Raw genomic sequence first — 20,367 nt, 5'->3', positions numbered from 1 at the left:
AGGGAAGGAGGTGGGGGGATGGGAGAGAAGGCATTGCAGCACACGGAAGAGGAGGAGAAAGGCAAGACCTTGTGTGGCCTGCATACCCGTCGCCATTTCTAGGCACCTTCCTCACAAACCTCAAAGCTTAGTCAGGACCAGGGACAGCTCCTAGCCTATTCCTCCTCTAGCAGGGTTGCTTACTTTTCGGTCTCCTTAGCCATAATTTCACCCAAAGTGTCTCTCAAGGAGCCTATCCTGAGTAATCCTCTGTAAAAATCTAAATGGCAGGACTGAGTTCTCCCCACTCCCATCCATAATTGATGGGGGAGCTGGTTACATTCACTCGCATATCTTCCGTGTTCTTTTCCCAGCTTTTGCATGAACCTGGGATCTCCTATTTTTCCTCACTCAACCTCCTATGCCAGCTGACATCAGTCCCGTCACCCTGTCCCATGAAAGCCACACCGTCCCCCTACAAGTCCTCAATTCATTCTCACCTTATCATTTTTCACTTCTGGCATATGTGGAGATGTTCCACGTAGTTTAGTCCTTTTTTCCTACCATATGGTGTCTGAATGTGTACCTCCTCCTAGCCCTCCCCCTCCTCTAGCCCTCCCCACAACAAATGTAGTACATATAAGGTAGGAGACTGAGTGCTGATTAGCTTTTTTGATACTGATTGTGCCACTGACCTACTGCATCTTATTAGCTCTTCATACCTCAGTTTCTTTAGTCTTAAAATGAGTTAACTCTTATTCAAAAGACTAACATGGTGCCTGGCAAATAGTAAACATTCAGTGTTCACTGGACTGGCATTTCTGTGAGAATAAAGCAAATGGGATATGAAAGAACAACTTTGTACAGTTTAATAAATTAGTTTGACTTTGCAACAAACCACACTACTATTAAAGCTCCGATTCTGCAGATAAGGAAACAGGGCGCAGAGACATTCCTGAGCTATAGTACTCTGTGACAAGTGGCCAAACACGATATTAAAAATCAAGGTAGTCCAAGACCAGGGATTTAGCTCAGCGGCACAGCACCTGCCTGGCAATCACAAGATCCTGTGTTAAATTCTTATTACCAAAAAGAAAGTCCGCACTGAGTTTAAAATTATCCAATATATACGAAATGTTTAGCGCGATCGGTGGGTAGGAGCTACTCGCACTGCAGTAATGCCTTCGTGAGACGGCTCCTGAAGGCAGACAGCGTAAAGGTAAAACCTCGGAAAGCCCAAAGCGAGCAGAGCCCAGATCCACAACTCCCATAGGGCTCAGCACCTTTGTGTACGAAACTTCCGACCGGCCCCGTACGCGCCAGTCATTGGTTCTCTGTGAGTCATGGAGGCGGGGATTGGAGGGCAGGAGTGGTGCTAGTTTAGGATTGGTAGAGTTGCAATCAGTCTCGCCTCACGTCCGGAAGTAACCTCCGCGGATAGCCGCGTGTATTGTGCGGATGCTGAAGTCTGGAGGGGTTGGAGCATACTGGGTGGCTCGGCGGCGGCGCAAAGCGATTCGGAGCTTTGGAAGACTGCTTCTGAGGACGCGGGGCCCTAAGAGAGCCCCTGCTGCACCGCGCCTCCCAAGTCGTGCCTCATGGAGTCTACATTCAGCAGTCCGGCGGAGGCAGTCCTGCAGCGGGAGGCGGGCTTCCCGGGACTGCTCACTTCTCTCGCTGACCTCGACCGAGTGTACGAGCTGGAGCGAGTTACTGGATTTGTCCGCGACCTACGGTGTCAACGGGTGAGGCAGACTTAGGGAGTGGTGATTCACTTGAGATGGGTGGCCTAGAAGACAGGACTCTAGGAGGATTTCGTAAACACAGAGGAATGGGGGAATCGGAGTCTGTCCGCAAAGGGTGGGCCACCAGCCACGCATTTCGTGGGACAGAGTGCACTCCTGGGACCAGTAAACTTGAAATTGAGTGGAGGCTCCAGGAAAACTTTCCTGTAAGAAGGCCCTCGGCAGGAATAGGGGAGGGGGACGTGAAGCTCTTCCTGACTGCGTGGTTTATGCTTACAGGTGGCCTTGCAGTTCCCTGACCAGCTATTAGGAGACGCAGGGGCCGTGGCTGCACGCCTGGAGGAGACTACAGGGTCGAAGATGTTTATTTTAGGGGACACGGCCTATGGCAGGTGTGACCTCAGGTTTAAGTGGGCTAGGTCTGGAATCCAGGCTGCATGGGGTTTCCCTGCTGTAACAAGTGTTTGTGTTCCTCCATGTTGATAGTAACACCCCTCCTGATGCTAACAACCCTTAGAGATCTCTTTTCATGTCACCATTTTGTTCTGTGAACATGTTTCCCATTGATGACAGTAATTCACTTCCAGATGGGAACTGCTTTCACTGTTGGTATCTCTTCTGCAGCTGCTGTGTGGATGTACTGGGTGCTGAACAGGCTGGAGCCGAGGCCCTTGTTCACTTTGGCACCGCCTGCTTAAGTCCCCCAGCCCGGCCGCTGCCCATCGCTTTCGTTCTTGGCCAACGTTCTGTGGCTTTGGAGCTCTGTGCCAAGGCCTTTGAAGTGCAGAACCCAGACCCTACAGCCCCTGTGGTGCTGCTGAGTGAACCAGCCTGTGCCCATGCTCTGGGTGAGGGGTTATGCCTGAGCAAGAAGGAAGGGTGGGCTATGGCTGTATGGCTTTATTTCCCCATTTTAGCACACTCCTGTAGAGCTCTTTGGCCAGGTCTTTGCTCTTAGGTCACATTTAATCTCCTAGGGATAAGGGAGTGCCTGTTCTGTCAAACCCCAACCCTGACCCCATCTTCTTCTCTTCTAGAGGCCTTGGCCACTGTCCTGCGCCCTAAATATCAGGACCTGCTTGTCTCCAGCCCAGCTCTTCCCTCACCATCAGGGTCCTCCAGCCCAGAGCCTGAGCCACTGGAGCGTTTTGGGCGCTACTTCCCCTTGACCCCAGGGAGGTGCCTGGAAGAATATGGTGCCTTCTATGTGGGGGGCTCTAAGGCTGGTCCTGACTCTGACCTTGACCCAGACCTGACCCGGCTGCTCTTGGGTTGGGCACCAGGGCAGCCTTTCTTCTCCTGCTGCCCAGACACGGGACAGACCCAGGATGAGAGTGTCCGGGCTGGACGCCTAAGGGCACGAAGATGGTATTTGGTAGAGAGGGCCAGAGATGCCCATGTGGTAGGGCTGTTAGTGGGCACACTGGGTGTGGCCCGACACTGTGAGGCACTAGCACACTTGCGGAACTTGTCTCAGGCTGCTGGCAAACGCAGCTATGTGTTGGCTCTGGGGCGGCCCACCCCTGCCAAGCTTGCCAACTTTCCTGAGATGGATGTCTTTGTGCTTTTGGCCTGTCCTCTGGGTGCACTAGCCTTGCAGCCTTCGGGTAACTTCTTCCGGCCTATACTGACACCATGTGAGTTGGAGGCTGCTTGTAACCCTGCCTGGCCGCCTCCAGGCCTGGCTCCCTACCTCACACATTATGCGGACTTGTTGCCTGGTGAGTGGTAGGGTATTGCCTTAGCTGGAAACTTGGGGTAGCTGGAAACTTGGAGTTGGGGGACCAGTATGGATTTCCTTGCTCCCTCCCTTCCAGGGTCTCCCTTCCATGTGCCCCTCCCACCACCTGAGTCAGAGCTGTGGGATACCCCAGATGTGTCACTCATTTCTGGGGAGCTCCGACCCCCACTGGCCCGGGCGCCTCTGACTGATCCTGGATGCTCTGCCTTGACCCCACGGCCCCAGCTGGAACTGACTGAGAGCAGCCCCGCAGGTAAGTATGGAAGTCTCTACCCCTGCTGAAATCTTTCTTTAGCTTCCAGCTCACTTTGCCCAAACTCTCTCTCCCTCTACAGCCTCGTTCCTTAGTTCCCGGAGCTGGAAGGGACTGGAGCCCCGTCTGGGTCAGACACCAGTGACAGAAGCTGTGAGTGGAAGAAGAGGGATTGCTATTGCTTATGAAGATGAGGGAAACAGTTGATGCCTTGTGGGGCCAGAGACACAGAGAGCCTTAGGTGTTGTTGCTAGAACCTTTAGTGCTCCCAGCATCGACTCATATTCCAGCAGGACAAGGAGCCTGAATGGAAAGGGCAGGCCAGGCAGTGCCACATGGAAGATCAGATCCATCCCTGTCCTTGCCCGGCTCTTGACACCAGCCCTACCACATAGTGGCCTAGTAAATGTCTGTTGCTTGACTGATGGAGGAAGCGCTTCATGGACTTTCTTGAGGTTTTCTGAGTATATCTGTCCCTGGAGCAGCCCAGGACCAATAGCCAATTCCAGTTCCTGATCTGCAGTTGAGTTTGCCTTTATTAAAGGTTAGGTGCTAGGGCTGGGGATTTAGCTCAGCGGCATAAGTGCCTGCCTGGGAAGTGTGAGGTCATGAGTTCAATCCCTGGTACCAAAAATAAAGTAAAATAAAATAAAGGTCAGGTGCTAGATCATCCAGACCAGGTTTCTCAAAGTCAGCACAGCTGACATTTGGATCAGATAATCCTTTGTTGTGGAGGCTGACTTGTGTATGGCATGATGTTTAGCAGTGACCCTGGGCTCCACCTGCTAGACATCAGAAATGCCCTCCTTTAGTTGTGACAAACAACATTTTCAGACATTGGCAAATGTCCCCTCTAGGGGCATAACTGCTTCTACTTGGAAACCGATGATCTAGACCTGTACTGTTCAGGACATTAGCAATAGACTTATTTAAATTAATTATATTAAAAGGTCAGTTTTTCAGTCAAACTGATCTCCAGTACCTACATAGGTGCATGAGAAGACAGCTACAAGACGTTTCCAGCACTGCCAAAAGTTCTGTTGGGTAGTGCTGTCTACACTGTTTTGGACTTGTTTCTCAAGATACATTCAAATAAACCAAGTATTTTTTTCTCCTTGTGTTTCTTTGTGTTCATGAAGCACTCAGAAGTGAACTGTGTTTAAACAGATTCCTGTTTTGACACTCAAGTTAGGAAGAGAGACAGTTAAATACATAGTGACCACACAATGAAATGGTGCTCTCTCTGAAGAGGGATGTCCCAGTGGCAGCTGGATCCCACACAGACACCTGATGGGAGGCTACAGTGTTAAACAGAATGGACAAGAAGTCCTTTGAAGAAAGCGAGCAAAGACAAAGGAAGTTATACTGAGCCAGAGAAGCACAAACAAATGTAAGGGAAGTAAGGTGGGATTGTGGCTGCCATGTTCAAGTAACCGTAAGGGTAGTACAGCCAGAGGGAGAAAAGTAGAGAGTTCTCTTCTACAATGGGCAGTAAGGCACGTGGGAGTCACACTGGTATGCCATCGTAGGAATTACTTTATTCTGAGTGAAACAAGAACCACCAGGGCATTTAATCAGGAGAGTGACATGGCCTTACCGAAGTTCTGCAAGAACCAGCGAGCATTGTGGGAGCCCAGAGCGTGCCTGCCACCCTGTCTTTGGTGATAGAAAGGTGTCCTGGAAGAATGACCTCTGAGGACCAAGAGTTGAAACAGGCCTGCTTCACGCCGAGGTAACAGTCTGGCACCTCCCTGGTTGCCAGGGAGAAGCCGACGGATGAGCTCTGATTGGAGGCCCAACACAGGCTCAGGAGGGAGACGGCGGAGAGGTGGTGAGAAGCCAGGTGCGCAGGGAGCCCAGACCAAAGCGCTTTGGAGCCTACCTGAGGCGTGACTACAACTACCAGAATGCTCGGTGTGGCCAGCCGCGCAGCGTAGGGCCTGGCGCGGTGTCACGTGGGATTGGAGCATCACGTGGGCGCGTCAGGTGACGCTGCGGGGCGGGTGGACACACTGCGGGGCGGTCGGTGGACGCAGGGACGCGGTTTAGCTGTGCCCCGCCGATCCCATCCCCGCTGTCGTCGCCGCCATGACGGGGCTAGCGCTGCTGTACTCTGGGGTCTTCGTGGCCTTCTGGGCCTGCGCTGTTGTCGTAGGTGAGGCTGGGCCCGGGCGGGTGGGGGCAGCATCAGGGCCCAAGCTGGCGGGACTGGAACCCTTTGGTGAAAGGAGTACGGGAACCCAGCGCGGACCTCTGCCACGGGCTCGGACTTGCCCCCCGTCTCTTGAAGCCTCTGATTCCGACCGAAGAGGCCAGCGTTCCAGCTGCTTGAGGGGTGCGGGCGGCCGTAGGTGGGGATAGCAGCAGCCGCACTAGCCCCCTTCTTCCTTTACCGCCACCTCCCGCATTTCCCTGCTGTGGTCCCTTTCTTGTTCCCCACCGGCCTGCAGGTCATGAGCAGGCAGCTCCGGTTCCTCTTTCTCGTCGTTTTGCCCTTCCCCATTCACAGCTCGTTGGGTAAACAGCAACTTGGACTGGGCCGGCAGGATCCGGCAGGTCCTGGAAGGAATGCCTGCTCCCTCCCTCTTTTCCTCCTGTGGCGTGCTCTTGGAGGGACTTGGGTCATGGTGTCATTGAGGGGGCAGTGTTACTGAGGGAGTGACAGAAAATGGAAGCCTGAGCAGGGTGGGGGAGAACCTGAGGACTGTCCCTTGACTTGGATGTAGGTGGCCCGTGAGCTAGGCAGCACTTCTCTAGACTGAGAAGCTTCTCGTTATAGAGCAGCCCATGTAACTTTTTTTTCCCCCTCACTGCTGCAGGAATCTGCTACACCATATTTGACTTGGGCTTCCGCTTTGATGTGGCATGGTAAGAGAGCGCCACTAGGAGCTGCCGCTTAGGAGCTGGACATTTGAGCGATACAAAGTCTGTTGTTGCAGCATCTTGAGCTGGTGGGGGTAGGGAGGGTGGGAGGCCAAGGGTTTTATGCCCCCTTTGTGGGCAAAGTTGCATTGCTTTCTTCCCTGTTTCTACACCAGGTTTCTAACTGAGACTTCCCCCTTCATGTGGTCAAACCTGGGCATTGGTCTGGCAATCTCCCTGTCTGTGGTTGGGGCAGCCTGGTGAGTTTTGAGATACTTGGCATGGAGTGGCAAGACTGAGTCATGGCAGGTGGTATCAGTGGGTTTTTAGTCATCCTGGGAGCAGTGACTGGCCTCTGCTTATCAGTTCCCTTTACTTCCACCAGGGGCATCTATATTACAGGCTCCTCCATCATTGGTGGAGGTGTGAAGGCTCCCAGAATCAAGACAAAGAACCTGGTCAGGTAAGTGCATGTGCCTCACCTAGTAGTACAGCTGAGCTTAGTGGCACATGTCTGTAATCCTAGCAGTAGGAAGACAGGAAAATCTCCAAGAGTTCGAGACCAGCCTGAACTACATAGCAAGACCCTGTCTCTCACACACAAACGACCAAACAAATAAAAACCAGCTATAGAGGAGATTGCCTGTGTCTGATGACATGCTGCTTCTATAACCAGCCTTTTGATAGGGGGAGGTGAGAGTTGAGGAAAGGTTGCTGTGGATTCTCTGGGGAGGAAAGTTGGTTTCTATCTCATCTTTTTCTCTTCTCCACCCCTACTCTTATCTCTACCATTATCACTAATAGCATCATTTTCTGTGAGGCTGTTGCCATCTACGGCATCATCATGGCAATTGTGATTAGCAATATGGCTGAGGTAAGGAGAACCTGGGTGCAAGCGTGAATCCATTCCATTGTGTGTACACAATGGTGAGAGACTGGGGGAGGAGAGGCAGGTGCATAATGAATGGTTTCTAATTACTTTTGCCTCCCTCAGCCTTTCAGTGCCACTGACCCCCATGCCATTGGCCATCGAAACTACCATGCAGGTAGGTGGGTATGTGTGTGAATGTGAAAAGTGGGATTTCACACTTTGCCTGCTCCAGCCTCCCAGCTTGGAATTCAAATTTTGCTATTCTTTCAGCTACTTTGGCTTTTGCAGAGTTGGGTTGGGAATCGTCCCCATTAGACCCTGTTGAGGTCATGTCTTCATCACCCTCTGTTCTGGTTTAGTCTCACTGAGCCTCTGTCTGTTTCCCAGGCTACTCCATGTTTGGGGCTGGACTCACAGTGGGTCTGTCTAACCTCTTTTGTGGAGTCTGCGTGGGCATCGTGGGCAGTGGGGCTGCCCTGGCTGATGCTCAGAACCCCAGCCTCTTTGTAAAGATTCTCATCGTGGAGATTTTTGGCAGTGCCATCGGCCTCTTTGGCGTCATCGTTGCAATCCTTCAGGTGCTGGATCCCCCTGGGGAGCCTTTGTGTCCTTGATTCCAACTCATCCTTACTTAATGTCCAGAGGAGCCCAGCTACTCTCCTTCTCTACCCATAACTGTAGAAACCCTGGAAAGTTTCCACTACCTCATTCCCATCTCTTGGTTTCTTCCTTAAGGCTTTCACTTTTTTTTTGTTGTTGTTGCTTTGCTGTTTTATCTGTTATCTTCTTTCTGTTTGCTGTCTCTAGAAATACAGATGATACCTTTGTGATCTGTGCTGGTTTGAGATCTTAACTATATCCATCCGTCTTGATGTGTTTGTCTCTCAAGGCTTATATGTATGACTATGTCCTACTGATAAGAGGGACAGCATGTCTGAATTGCGTGTCTTGTCCACCTGATGCTATGTGGGTTTGTAACTAAAGATCAACCTGAGGATCTGTTATAGTGTGATTGAGGTTCTTGATTGGATTGGTGCTTATTGTCTAGCATAGTCCATATGCCATTTCTCTCCATCTTTTCCTCAGCCTAACTCAGTGGTTCCTGTCTATTTGTGTGTCCTGGTCTGGTTATCTATTATGATATGTGTGTCCAGCAATGGGGTTCAGGGTTTGATCTTGTCATGGTCATTGTCTTGTCTGTTCCTCTGTCCCTGCCTGATTGTCTCCCATTCTTCTTTTTCAGACCTCCAGAGTGAAGATGGGTGACTAGATGATATGTGTGGGTGGGGCCGTGCCCTGCCCTTATTTATTGCTGGTTTTCCTGGGACAGCTGGAGCTGTGCCCCTTAGCCTTTCGGGAGTTTGGTGTTCAGGGTCTCCTGCACTCACCTCTCACTGTCGACTTGGAGGCACTGCAGTCTGGGCTGAATCCTCTGGGTGGGGAACGGGCTGCTGATGGTGACTGTGCAAGCTGTGCACCTGCACTCCAACCCATCCTCCCAGTGTTTGTGAAATAAACGTGGTATTTGTCAGAGTAAGTGCAGCTTCCATTGCCCTTTTGCGCCACCTTTCACAGAGGAAGGGAACAGACAGAGCCTTTGTGCCTCAGCCTCATGCTGAGCCCTTAACCCACTTTGTATCTCTGCATACCTCTGCTCTGGACAGACCTGGCTCCTGGGTTAGGAGGTCTCAGTACTGTGGTATGGACTCTGTAGTCTCTTGACATTTTTTGTAGAAGGGAACAAGGGAAACTCTGACAGAGGTATCTCAGAGTTTATGTCTGGGGTCCTCCTAGCCACATGTCCTCCAGGTCCAGTGGGCCCATATTGAGTGGCAGCTGCTACCTGGCTCTACCCTTAGGCATATCATACCCTGTTCCTGGGGCTTGGAGCCCATCTGTTTCCTCTGCTTCCAAGCCACAATCTGGCACCATCACCCAGAGACCATGGCTGTGGTTCTGTCGTAAGGCCCTGTCAAGTTCTGCCCAGTCCTATCCCGTTTCTGATTGTCTCCAAATCTTATCCAAACACCTGTTCCCTTCAAAGCCCAACCACCTCCAGCTCACACTCAACAGTCCCACCCGACCTGTATTCCCCCGCTGATGCATGGACATGGTTGACCCTGAGGGGCAGATCTTCAATCCTGCTCCCATTAGAGTTGAAAAATCTCTAGCTCCCAGCCAAACCTGGCCTCATCTCCAGGCCCTGTTTCCACTCAGTAAGGGGGTTGGCCAATCTGCACCCTTTTACGGGTTTGATCTCTTAGCTGAGATCGTGGAGGGATCTGACTCTATGCCCCCTGCACCTCTCTGGTTCGTGCCTCCGCTGACGACTGGGCCACTATCGGTCACTGGCAGTAGCAGGCGTCGGAGCGGCGCGCCGCGCGCGTGCAAGCGCACTGGAGGCGGGGACCGCGGGGGCGCGCAAAAGCGGGCGCGCCGGACTGGCCTGCCCCTCCGAGGCGCCGTAGCGCGGGAGGGAGGCGGTGGCGCTGTGGTCCGTCGGTCCGCCGGTCCGTGGGTCTACCCGGCTGCCCGGCCCCGCCCTGCCCCTCCAGGGCGGCTCGGCTCCATGGCCCACGGCAGTGGCGCCGGCAGGAGGCGGCCGGCGGGCTGTGGGGACCACTGACCCTGCAGTGGGAGGCGGCGGGGCCGGGCCATGGGGGACGGAGCCCTCCGAAGCCGCCGGAGCCGGGAACCCTGCCCGAGCTGGAGCGGCGTCCCCTGCTGAGCCCGGAGCGCCGGGTGAGAGGAGGGGGCTTGCGGGGGGGCCCCCCCTTCCACCGTCCAGGTCCCGACCTTCCAGACCGGGCAGCCCGAGCTCTACCCGGTGAGAGGCGCGCGGGCTGCAGCCCCCGGCCTGCCTTCACCTCGCCCCACCCCCATCCCTCGGCTCCCCTTCTGGGCTTCTCCGCCCGCCCCCAGCCAGCCTTGCTCATTGTCCTCGCTCGCCCCGGCCTCGTGGCGGAGTGTGTGTATGAGCGTCTGATCACTTCTCCCCTTTCCCTCGACCCCAGCCCACAGCCTCGCTCACCCCCACGCACCCCCCAGGGTCCATACCCACTGGGTCTCCGATTCCTCCCCCATCCCGGGGTGCCACGTGTTCAGTCTCCCAGCCCCGCCTAGATGCATCCCTTAGCCTGGTGGCCCACTGGACCCAGAACTCCTGACCCAGAACTCCTGACCCGGAGGAAGGGGTCGGAATGCTTGCACGTGAGTCTGGGTGTGAGCTGCCTGGATGTGTGGTTGTGTAAATCCTGGAGCAGGGTTTTGTTGTTTTTTGTGTGTTACTGTCAACCGGGTGTGTCTGTGATTCTGTATGTAGTTGTGTGTGAGTGGGTGACTACTGCTGGGACCAGGGTTGTCAGTGTGATGCTCTGTCTGTGGGAGTGAAACTCACCTTGTCTCTGGAGCACTGGCAGAAGTGGTTGCTGCCCTGTTGAACCGCAGCCTGATCCACGGCCCAGGCAAGCCCCCTCCCTGCTTCTGTGGAAGTGTTCCCTCTAAAGCCCAAACAGATCCTGCTCTGACATTCAGAATCAGCTGGGCTGGCCACGATCCAGATCTGGCTTTAGGGTCTTAAAAGAGGGGTATTTTCTGCCCCACCCTGTAGTTTGACCACTTGCTCCAATGGGAAGGGATCCCACAAATATCCTGACCATATCTGGACCCCTGGATGCTAAGGATCATTTCCCAGCCTGGTCCCAGTTGGCCTGGCTTGCTAGCTGTTGAGACCTGAATGATCAAACCACTTTCCACCATGGCTCCTGGAAAGACTAAATGAAGTCATGAGTACAAAGTGATCCTGCATGGTAGGTACTCAGTAAGTAGTAACTGTCCCCAAGCCATGAGTCCTGGGTTAAGGGTGCTGCCCTGTGGGGTGTCTGTTCTCTAGGACACAAGTACACATAAGAGTGTGTATGGTAAATGTTTTTCTGTGTGTAGGTATGAGCCCATGTGATTAGAGTTCACATGTCTGTGTGCCTGGGACTACATGTGTGTACAGTTGTGTAATAAGTGCGTGTGCCTGAGTATGAATGTGCATGTGTCAGGGATGACAAGGAATGTAAATGTGTGTGGCTTAGTATCGGGTATGCCTGAAGATAGGTGCACAATGAGTTGCAGCAACTCTCTGGGTATGTCTGCAGGTAAAAGGAAATTCCGTGAGTACCGAAGGGCAAGGTAAGAGTGAGAAAGTGGGCCTGTGATGTGAGCTGCTGGGGCAGAGGCAAATAGGCAGCCTTGCCCATCTTACCCTGACCTGCAGGGTTTCTTTTTCTCCCTTCCTGGTTAGGCCAGCAGCCGGATGCCTGGGCCCATTGGGCTGGCCGGTGGCTGCCTGCGGGATGAGCAGGCTGCTGGGGGGGACGCTGGAGCGTGTCTGCAAGGCTGTGCTCCTTCTCTGCCTACTGCACTTCCTCGTGGCTGTTATCCTCTACTTTGATGTCTATGCCCAGCATCTGGCCTTCTTCAGCCGCTTCAGTGCCCGTGGCCCTACCCGCGTCCTCCACCCGGCAGCCAGCAGCAGCACCAACTGCTCTCGGCCCAACGCCACTGCACCCAGCTCTGGGCTCCCTGAGGTCCCCAGTGCCCGGCCTGGCCCTACAGCTCCCATCCTGCCACCCTGTCCTGACTCTCCTCCTGGTCTTGGTGAGCCTGTAGGGTGGGACCTACCTAGGGTGGGAGAACGGTCTGAGCAGTGTGATTGGGGGATTGGAGTCTTGACCCATGGAGGTGCTGAGGACTAGGTCTGTTAAGAGGGCTGACTGTTTCTGGGGTTCCATTGCCCACCTCCTGAGGGCTGGTGTCCTAGGTTCTGGCAAAGGCCCTGATTCCTGACACCATCCTGCCTGCAGTGGGTCGACTGCTCATTGAGTTCACCTCACCCATGCCCCTGGAGCGGGTACAGAGGGAGAACCCAGGCGTGCTCCTGGGTGGCCGCTATACACCACCTGACTGCACCCCAGCCCAGACAGTGGCGGTCATCATCCCCTTTAGACACCGGGAGCATCACCTACGCTACTGGCTCCACTATCTGCATCCCATCTTGAGGCGGCAGCGGCTACGCTATGGCATCTATGTCATCAACCAGGTGTGTGGTCCCTGGCTGGATACTAGCCATCACAAAGCCCACATGCACCAGTGGGTACACCTGTTCGGGGAGTAGGGGCCTATGTGCCTGTTTGTACGTGGGTGGGGTTGAGGGGCATCTGGAGATTCCTGTTTGTCCATGGCTGTATGGGTATGTGAAACCCAGGGGTGTGAAGCATATGTATTTCAGTGTGCACAGGAAAGTTTGTGTGCGTGTGAAGGAGTATGTGAAGTGATTATTGGCATGAATGCTTGCAGTTGTGCATAGCCTCAGAAAGAGTGAACCCTGTTATTTGCATTTGGCAGACCCTGTCCTGTGGTGGTAGAGGCCTAAAGTACACTACTAGGAGTCTGTTGAGGGCTCCGGGAAGACAGTTATTCGTTGAAAGAAGAACGAAGCCTAAAACCCTTAGGGGGCAATGTTGACCACAGCTTAGGCCAGGCTACTCAAAGCAGTATCTTATCCCTGCTGTGGGGCTAGCTAGGGTGGCTAATAGGTCCAGAAAGGTCTGATATACGCTTTGCATTCCCACAAAGTGCCTAGACTCAAAAGTGGATCCCTGTAGACTCTGGTAGAGTGATATATGATTGGAATTGGAGCAGGGAGACATTGGGAGTACAGCGGGGCCCGGTATAGTCCTGGAGTTGGGATGCATTTGTTGAGATGGGTCTTGAGGGATGAATAGGAGGAGCAGGTAGAGGCACAAAAACAGGCAAGCATTCTAGGCAGAGTGACCTGGCAGACCCAGGACTAAGTGGGACAGCTGGCCTTGTGTGTTTGGGAGCTATTAGCAGAGTGGGGGCTGGGTAGCAAAGATTAGGCTGGAGGAATTGGTGGAGATCAAATCAAAAAGGATCTTGGGACACACATTAAACAGTTGAATTATAGCCTGAAGGTGGTAGAACTCCATTGTTTCAAGAAGGGAGTTATGTATGTGGTTGCTTTTCAGGAAGATTGCTGTGGTTGCATATGGAGAATAGATGGAAGGGGAGGCCAAAGGCAGGGTGACCTGTTAGGGAGAGATTGTGATGGCCAGGAAAGAGATGGTAAATGTGTGGTCATTGTGGGGATAAAGGAGAGATGTCACACAGTAATAGGGAAAAGTGAGAGACAATACAAAGGTTTCAGTCCTGGCTGTTTGCTGTGTGGATGAGTAAGACAGGAGCTAGGCCATGTGAGGAAACTCTGGAACCTGTCTTACTTGGGAGAGGTAGAGAGCTTGGGGTAAGTGCAGGGGCATTCTTTAGGCAGTTAGTCGATGATATTGGACTTAGGTCTCTAGTGGAGAGAAAAATTGGGGAGCACCATTTCCCCAACATGCCGATGGAGCTAGATGTGATAGGGAAAAGCCAGTACTGAAGGGGTGTGTGGAAAGGGAGAAGCTTCTGCAGACACCAGGAAAATGACCAAAGGGTGACAAGAGAACCAGCGCAGTGGGTATCCCAGAAGCTCAGCAGTTGGTGTCAGGAAGGAAACATGGCAGCTGCGTTAGCATTGTGGGGGAGTCAAGAGGGATGTGGACCGAGAAGCGTCCAGTGGATTTAGCAACAAGGTGGGCTCAGTGAGAGCCATTTCAGGGGCATGATGGGGGTGGAAACAGATTGCAGTGGGTTGAAGAAGGAATCGGATTTGACAAAATAACTGATTGGAGACAATTCTTTAAAAAAAAAATCTTTGCCAAGAAGGGAAGGCGAAAGGTAGGGCGGTGGCTGGAGGGAGGTCTGTTTTTTCTTTCCAGGGAGAGAATTGAGCATGTTTATGAACCATGTGAGAGAAACCTAGGACTCCTGGCTGGTGAGAGAGGCCAGAAGGAATGCTGATGAGCCAGGAGGAAATGGACAGTCCTTCCAAGGGCTGGTGGAAGCGAAGGTGCAGGAGAGGGAGGGAAGGGCCGGTGGGGCTGCCCAGATCACTTCACAGGGGAGCAGCTCTCACCCATCAGGCTCAGGCTTGGCTGGTGTAGAGGAGGGGCCCACTCGCACACTGCTCTCCAGGACTGTCGGCTTTAGTCTGCATTGGGGCAGGGGTGCAGGTGCTGGCTTCTCGAGTCCTACTGCCTCTGTCCAGGATGTAGTGTGTGGGACTGTACAGCCAGGATCCCCACAGCCTATTTCTTAGCGATCACAGCAGGATGAATTGCCTATAGCCTTCTGCTTGTCATGGTTTCAGAAACTCCCAAGGGATTGGATAGATAGAAATGGGCCAGAGGGGGAAGTGCCTGAGGATGGGTGGCTCAGTCCCCACAGCTTCTACATCATAGACACTGGTCATTTGGGGCATTCATTGTTTGTCTCACTTTGTGACTGTATGCTCAGCAGGAATAGAGTCCAGGGCTGCTCTTCTCTAGAATCCCCACTGGCACAAAGGAGATGCCTGGCACAAAGGAGAAGGCCACAGGGCGTGTTTGAACGGGTGAATGAGATGAGAGCTCTAAATAATGGTTTAAGTGGACCTGGGTATAAACGAAGCCCCTAGAGGCAGTGAGTAATTGTACTGGGACCAGGGAGTTTGAGACTTTTCAGATAGGAGTTCAACAAGCAGAGGCAGGCATTCTAGGCAAGGGGAATTACTTGTCCCAAGGCCTGGAGATGAGAAAGGGCGTGGCATGTTCGGCAGCTTCTAAGGAACAAAGTGTGGTTGGGCAGTAGGGTCAGAGGCGGTAGCCAGAGAGGAAACTGCAAGTTGTTATGCAAAGCCTCTGAAGGCCAGATCTAACTGAGAAACTGGACTTGGATTCTGGAGAATCTAAAGAACCCTGCAGGGAAGGAAGATCTGAGTGGCCTCTGGAGATCACCCTAGGAAGGGGTGAAGTGGCAGGTATTTGCTGGTCATGGGCCCAGAGTGACGCACTCTTCACCTCCAGCATGGTGAGGACACCTTCAACCGGGCCAAGCTGCTCAATGTGGGCTTCCTGGAGGCACTGAAGGAGGATGCTGCCTACGACTGCTTTATCTTCAGTGACGTGGACCTGGTCCCCATGGATGACCGCAATCTATACCGCTGTGGTGATCAGCCCCGACACTTTGCCATTGCCATGGACAAGTTTGGCTTCCGGTGAGGTGCTCCTTTCAGCTAGACCCAGACCTCCATGCCCCTCCTTCACCTGGGTCCTCACTCCTAGCTCTGTGCCCTGCTGCTGGCCCCTGACCATGGCCTGCATCATCCTGGCTAGGACAGGTCCTTTCTGGACTCTTGATTCTGTGTCCTCCCCAAACCCTGACTCTGATCCCTTGCAACTCTTACTGATACCCGCCCTCCCATGCCATAGGCTGCCCTATGCTGGCTACTTTGGAGGTGTGTCAGGCCTGAGTAAGGCCCAGTTTCTGAGAATTAATGGCTTCCCCAATGAGTACTGGGGCTGGGGTGGCGAGGATGACGACATCTTCAACAGGTGAGTAGAGAGGTTTGGGAGAATTCTGGCCCGGGGGCTGAGGGGTGAAGTGCAGACTGCATGGGGCTCCTTGCCCTTTCTGGTGCCTGCTCCAGTCCATCTGTCCCCATCCTCAGGATCTCCCTGACTGGGATGAAGATCTCACGGCCAGACATCCGAATAGGCCGCTACCGCATGATCAAGCACGACCGGGACAAGCATAACGAGCCCAACCCTCAGAGGTGACCCCTCCAGCACCCTGATCCCAGGTGTCCCTTAGCCCTTACTCCCTAGAGCTGACTGCTTAGTACACTGAGTCTTGAGCCCAAGTGTGCTCAATCTCTGATCTTCTAAAAGTGGCTTTGAAGCATCCTTGACACTTAAGAGCTGACCTAGAAGCTACAGATCAGTGACTTCTGATTCTCCAGAACTTCCTGTGCTCCTCCCCTAGATACCTCTCACTCCTGGCCTAATAATTCCTAGAGGTGACCAGAATTCAGAGTCAGGGCTCAGACTGTCATTGAGTAGTTATATTCCCAGCCAACTGTAGTGGTGCACGCCTGCAATCTCAGCACTAAGAAGGCTGAGGCAGGAGAATTGCCACGAGTTCGAGGCTGGCTTGGGCTATATAGTGAGTTCAAGGCCAGCCTGAAGTACACAGTAAGACCCTGTTTTAAAAGGGTTGGTGAAATAGCTCAATGGGTAAAGCACTTGCCAGGATGTACAAGGCCCTAGGTTCAAACCCAAAAACTGAAGGGGGAAAAAAAAAGTAATTACATTCCCACTGGTGCCCTTGAAGATCTCATCTATGCCTCTTGCATGACCTCAGCTTCTCCTGGCCTTATCAGAGAGGATGGGATGAGAGTGTTTGCTGGGCACAGGAAGGACTGGAGAGCCAGTATCAACCGCAGTGAGACCAGAGGAGGCAGTTCCATCTCTAGGGGTGTCCACATTTGCTCTCTGGGCAGGTTGGGAGAAGGGCATGCAAAATACAGACGAGGACTTCCCAACTCGAGGCCTTCTGGGGATGGGAGACCCAGAGCATCCATACCTAGTCTCCACCCTCCGACCCTCGAGGTGCACATTCTAGGCAAAGAGGCAGGCAGAGCACCAGGTAAGGAGAGCAAAATGCTGTCTTGGCAGATGAGGGAGTGAAGGTGGGAGGCTTCCTGGAAGAGGTGAGGGCAGACCGGAGCTTGAAAAGACTCATTTATTCCAAATACTTGTCTCACGCCTACTTTGGCCACAGTGCTGTGTTCACCAAGGCTAAAGGGGGAGGCCACTATAGATGAAGGAAATGTATTTGTAAGAGTTTGGAATGTGAATATGTGTGGAATACACTAAGACTCTTAAAACTTTCTTTTTTTCCGTACTGGTGATTGAACTGAGGGCCTTTATACTGAGCTACATCCCTCACCTTTTCTTTTGAGACAGGGTCCTATTTGCTCTGATTGGGTTCAAACTTATGATCTTCCTGCCTCACAATCTCAGAGTGCTGTATTATAGGCATGTGCCACCATGCTTAGCTTCTTTATGTTTTTTTGAGGTAGAGTCTCATAGAGTCCAAGCTGGCCTCAAACTCAGTCATCTCGCAAGTGCTGGGTTATAAAACCACAATGCTCGGTTTATACGTTTGGTTTTTAGGATAGTAGAAGTCTGGGAGTGACAACAGAAGACAGTGCTGGTGGTTTAGGGTCTTGAGTACAAGACAAGGAGTTTAACCTTTGACCAGAGGGACTGGGAATAACAGAGTAGCTTTAAACAGTGAATGGCAGGATCAGGCTTTTTTTTTTTTTTTTTTTTCTCGGTCTTTTTGAGACAGGATCTTGCTCTGCAGTTCAGACTGGTCTTGAGCTCATTTGGTAGCCCAGGCTGGTCTCAAACTTGCAGCAATCCTCCTGTTTTAGCCTCCCAAGTGCTGGGATTACAGGCATGTACTACCACACCAAGTTTGGAAGGTTCACTCTTAAGAGGTCAAGGAAGGTAAAGGGCTTGCCCAGCAGCTGGGTAGAGCTGGAGAGGATGTACCATAGGCCTGAAGGCACTGATAGAGGCAGTGGGCAAGGACTTATGCTGGGTCCTCCCAAAACTGGCCTAAGATTCCCTCTGTGTCCTCTCAGAATTCACTCTCCAGCACCACAAACAACAAAACAAAAATGGTCAGCAGAGAAGGGTTCTGTCTTGAGGAGGAAGGCTCAGGGAGATTGTGCAGTCCTGGAAGGTCTTGGGAGGGCCTGAGCTGAGCTCAGAAGGACAAGAAGGCTCTGACAGTTGGCGTGAGGGTGGGAGGAGAGCTTCTGTGAGTACATGTCAGAAGCCTTTGTCCCGCTGCACAAATAGCCTCCCTGGGTGTCCTCACAGGAGTGATGTGTGCTTGGGTATGGAAATAGCCAGATAGCAAAAAAGAGCTAGGTGAAGACTAAGTAGGGGTTCTGTCTACCTGGCTGCCTTTTTAAAGTTTTTATTTTTAAAATAAACTTTATCCGAGGTTTATAACATACTGTTATGGGATACATGTTACCTAGTTGCTTTTGGCTCAAGTCTAGTTCTGGATTCCTCTCCTCTGAATCTGCTCACTGAGGTCACCAGCCATCCATCCCCCCTATTTTGAATCCACCTGCTTTCCCACTCCCTATCTTTATCCTACCTGGTCCACCTCTCCAATCTCTGTGGACTGCTGCATGGGTTTCCTTGCTTCTTCCTTGGCCTTCGATAGCCCATGCTCCCGTCCTGCCAAAACTGGCCTAAGATTCCCTCTGTGTCCTCTCAGATAATAAAGCACAAGCTGCTTAGCCTGCTGTAGAGAGCTCTGCTCAAACTTCTCAACTAATCTTCTGTTTCCTCCTTGGCCTATGAAGGTCCAGCAGTGCAGCTGTGCCTAGGGGAAGCATGCACGCTGACCCCTGCCTCAGATGCTCTTGCCCTGCCCTAAGCTCAGTGCCACACATTCCTTCCTGGGCAGCCATCTTGTTCCCTTGCCTGCTTTCTGTTTGTCCTGCTAAAATGGATTTGCTATAAGAGAAAGGGCCTTGTTTGTCCTCACGGCTGCATCCTGGTGCCCAGAGGACAGCCTGACTGATGGAGAAGGAGTGACTAAAGGAGAGAAATGGACGATGACACAGATTGGGGAGTAATAGGGATGCATCTGACACGGGACCGTATTTGAAGTGCCTGATGTCCGAGTCTAAGGCTTAGAGGAGGTCTGTGCTGAGACTTGTGAGGGTATCACATTTCTATTTTCTGAAGGTAGGGGTAAGGTCTCTGATTGGGGGCAGATCCAAGAGTAAAGTGCTCCCTGGAAGGAACAGGAGGGCTTGATCCTTGGCCCCGGAGGTTCCACAGTGAGTCTGGATGTTTGCCCTTATGTGGATCCATTTTCATCCTCTCCAGGTTTACCAAGATTCAAAACACAAAGCTGACCATGAAGCGGGATGGCATTGGGTCAGTGCGGTACCAAGTCTTGGAGGTGTCTCGGCAACCACTCTTCACCAACATCACGGTGGACATTGGGCGGCCCCCATCGTGGCCTCCCCGGGGCTGACACTAACTGACCAAGGTGCTTGGTGCCAAGGACTGCCCACCAGAGGACTGTGTGGCTGGCGCTGTTTTGGTGGGGGAACCCGGAACTGAGACTGTGGGCTGTTTTCTGAGGGTCTTCAATAGACCTGCCCGCTGCACCTAGAGGTTTCAGAACCCACTTTGAGGGGCTTGTGGCCTAGGCAGGCCCCTCAAGTGTGGCCCTCTCTGGGGTCAGCCCTTCTTCTTCCTGCCCTAATTCCCCCAGCCCAGCCCCCTCACTGTCAGGGTCGGGCCAGCCCCTGCACTGCCTCGCCGAGTGGCTTGGACTAGGTCACTCCACCTCTCTGTGCCTCAGTTTCCCCCCTTGAGTCCCCTAGGGCCTGGAAGGGTGGAAGGTATGACGAGGGGGCAGTGTCTCTTCCAGGGGGAATTTTCAGCTGGGAATCCTCCATGCTCCCAGGGGAGGGGAAACCTTTTTCATTCCGCATTGTAGGGGGCAAACTTTGGTGCGACCCCTGCTGAGGAGCAGCCCCAGAAGGGGAGCAGAGCGGGTGCTGTTGCTGCCTGGGATCTTGGGGTTGATCTTTGCATGGGGGGGGGGGGGCTTGGATCAGTCCGAGTCCCATCTCCCTGCCTCAAGAGGCAGGAGCCCCAGGGCCGGCTCGTGTTTGTACGTTGCACAGAAACTCCTCGTGTGGGTGCTTTAGTAAAAAAACGTGAATGGAGCAGCTCCCTTTGTGTGTCTGGGGTGAGGATGGGGTGCCTGAACCTACTTCAAGATGTAGGAGGGCACCTGACCTGACCAGGCCATCCGGGTTTCTCCAGGCGCTGGGGTGACCTGGGGGAAAGTTAATTGTACTTTGCTGCCCCCTGCGGGGGGCCAGTGGAGACAATGAAGTAATAAACCCAGTGGGACCAGGTTTTTGTTTTTCCACCAG

At 53.0% G+C, this 20,367-nt stretch overlaps 3 protein-coding genes across 9 annotated transcripts; all 3 read left to right on the top strand.

Annotated features, from left to right (window-relative positions):
* Positions 1-1,385: 1,385 nt before the first annotated feature.
* Positions 1,386-4,832, top strand: Dph2 (diphthamide biosynthesis 2). Of its 2 annotated transcripts, XM_003461880.5 has the most exons (6): positions 1,386-1,724; positions 2,004-2,116; positions 2,349-2,572; positions 2,762-3,445; positions 3,542-3,718; positions 3,801-4,832. In XM_003461880.5, exons 1-6 carry the CDS (start codon positions 1,578-1,580, stop codon positions 3,923-3,925), a joined length of 1,470 nt encoding a protein of 489 aa, XP_003461928.1. In that variant the 5' UTR covers positions 1,386-1,577; the 3' UTR covers positions 3,926-4,832. The 2 variants fall into 2 exon arrangements, with proteins under 2 accessions (XP_003461928.1, XP_063092345.1); XM_063236275.1 differs by lacking the exon at positions 2,349-2,572 and having other exon boundaries at positions 1,703-1,724.
* An 837-nt stretch (positions 4,833-5,669) lies between these two features.
* Positions 5,670-8,988, top strand: Atp6v0b (ATPase H+ transporting V0 subunit b). Of its 2 annotated transcripts, XM_003461881.4 has the most exons (8): positions 5,670-5,873; positions 6,538-6,586; positions 6,757-6,840; positions 6,966-7,043; positions 7,385-7,454; positions 7,575-7,626; positions 7,839-8,029; positions 8,695-8,988. In XM_003461881.4, exons 1-8 carry the CDS (start codon positions 5,807-5,809, stop codon positions 8,719-8,721), a joined length of 618 nt encoding a protein of 205 aa, XP_003461929.1. In that variant the 5' UTR covers positions 5,670-5,806; the 3' UTR covers positions 8,722-8,988. The 2 variants fall into 2 exon arrangements, with proteins under 2 accessions (XP_003461929.1, XP_063092354.1); XM_063236284.1 differs by lacking the exon at positions 6,538-6,586 and having other exon boundaries at positions 5,717-5,873.
* Positions 8,989-10,053: 1,065 nt separating this feature from the next.
* On the top strand, positions 10,054-20,366 carry B4galt2 (beta-1,4-galactosyltransferase 2). Of its 5 annotated transcripts, XM_063236279.1 has the most exons (9): positions 10,061-10,193; positions 11,062-11,260; positions 11,743-12,098; positions 12,305-12,540; positions 15,404-15,594; positions 15,809-15,931; positions 16,048-16,152; positions 16,879-17,024; positions 19,301-20,366. In XM_063236279.1, exons 3-9 carry the CDS (start codon positions 11,795-11,797, stop codon positions 19,327-19,329), a joined length of 1,134 nt encoding a protein of 377 aa, XP_063092349.1. In that variant the 5' UTR covers positions 10,061-10,193; positions 11,062-11,260; positions 11,743-11,794; the 3' UTR covers positions 19,330-20,366. The 5 variants fall into 5 exon arrangements, with proteins under 5 accessions (XP_063092347.1, XP_063092348.1, XP_063092349.1 ...); XM_063236277.1 differs by lacking the exon at positions 11,062-11,260 and having other exon boundaries at positions 10,054-10,193; XM_063236278.1 differs by lacking the exon at positions 11,062-11,260 and having other exon boundaries at positions 10,058-10,193; positions 11,748-12,098.
* Position 20,367: the final 1 nt, after the last annotated feature.

The sequence above is a fragment of the Cavia porcellus genome, unplaced genomic scaffold, assembly GCF_034190915.1.
Source record: "Cavia porcellus strain 051 isolate PalLab524CR breed Dunkin Hartley unplaced genomic scaffold, mCavPor4.1 scaffold_25, whole genome shotgun sequence".
Classification (NCBI taxonomy): domain Eukaryota; kingdom Metazoa; phylum Chordata; class Mammalia; order Rodentia; family Caviidae; genus Cavia; species Cavia porcellus.
The sequence above is the reverse complement of the archived record's forward strand: the minus strand, read 5'-3'. Positions and strand labels throughout refer to the sequence as shown.

Coding starts and splice junctions, on each gene's coding strand:
- Dph2 (XM_003461880.5), top strand. CDS start 1,578: ATGGAGTCTACATTCAGCAGTCCGGCGGAGGCAGTCCTGCAGCGGGAG. Junction 1,725..2,003: donor GCGACCTACGGTGTCAACGG/GTGAGGCAGACT, acceptor TTATGCTTACAG/GTGGCCTTGCAGTTCCCTGA. Junction 2,117..2,348: donor GGGGACACGGCCTATGGCAG/GTGTGACCTCAG, acceptor TCTCTTCTGCAG/CTGCTGTGTGGATGTACTGG.
- Atp6v0b (XM_003461881.4), top strand. CDS start 5,807: ATGACGGGGCTAGCGCTGCTGTACTCTGGGGTCTTCGTGGCCTTCTGG. Junction 7,455..7,574: donor TGATTAGCAATATGGCTGAG/GTAAGGAGAACC, acceptor TGCCTCCCTCAG/CCTTTCAGTGCCACTGACCC. Junction 8,030..8,694: donor TCATCGTTGCAATCCTTCAG/GTGCTGGATCCC, acceptor CTTCTTTTTCAG/ACCTCCAGAGTGAAGATGGG.
- B4galt2 (XM_063236277.1), top strand. CDS start 11,795: ATGAGCAGGCTGCTGGGGGGGACGCTGGAGCGTGTCTGCAAGGCTGTG. Junction 12,541..15,403: donor GCATCTATGTCATCAACCAG/GTGTGTGGTCCC, acceptor CTTCACCTCCAG/CATGGTGAGGACACCTTCAA. Junction 17,025..19,300: donor AGAGGCAGGCAGAGCACCAG/GTAAGGAGAGCA, acceptor CATCCTCTCCAG/GTTTACCAAGATTCAAAACA.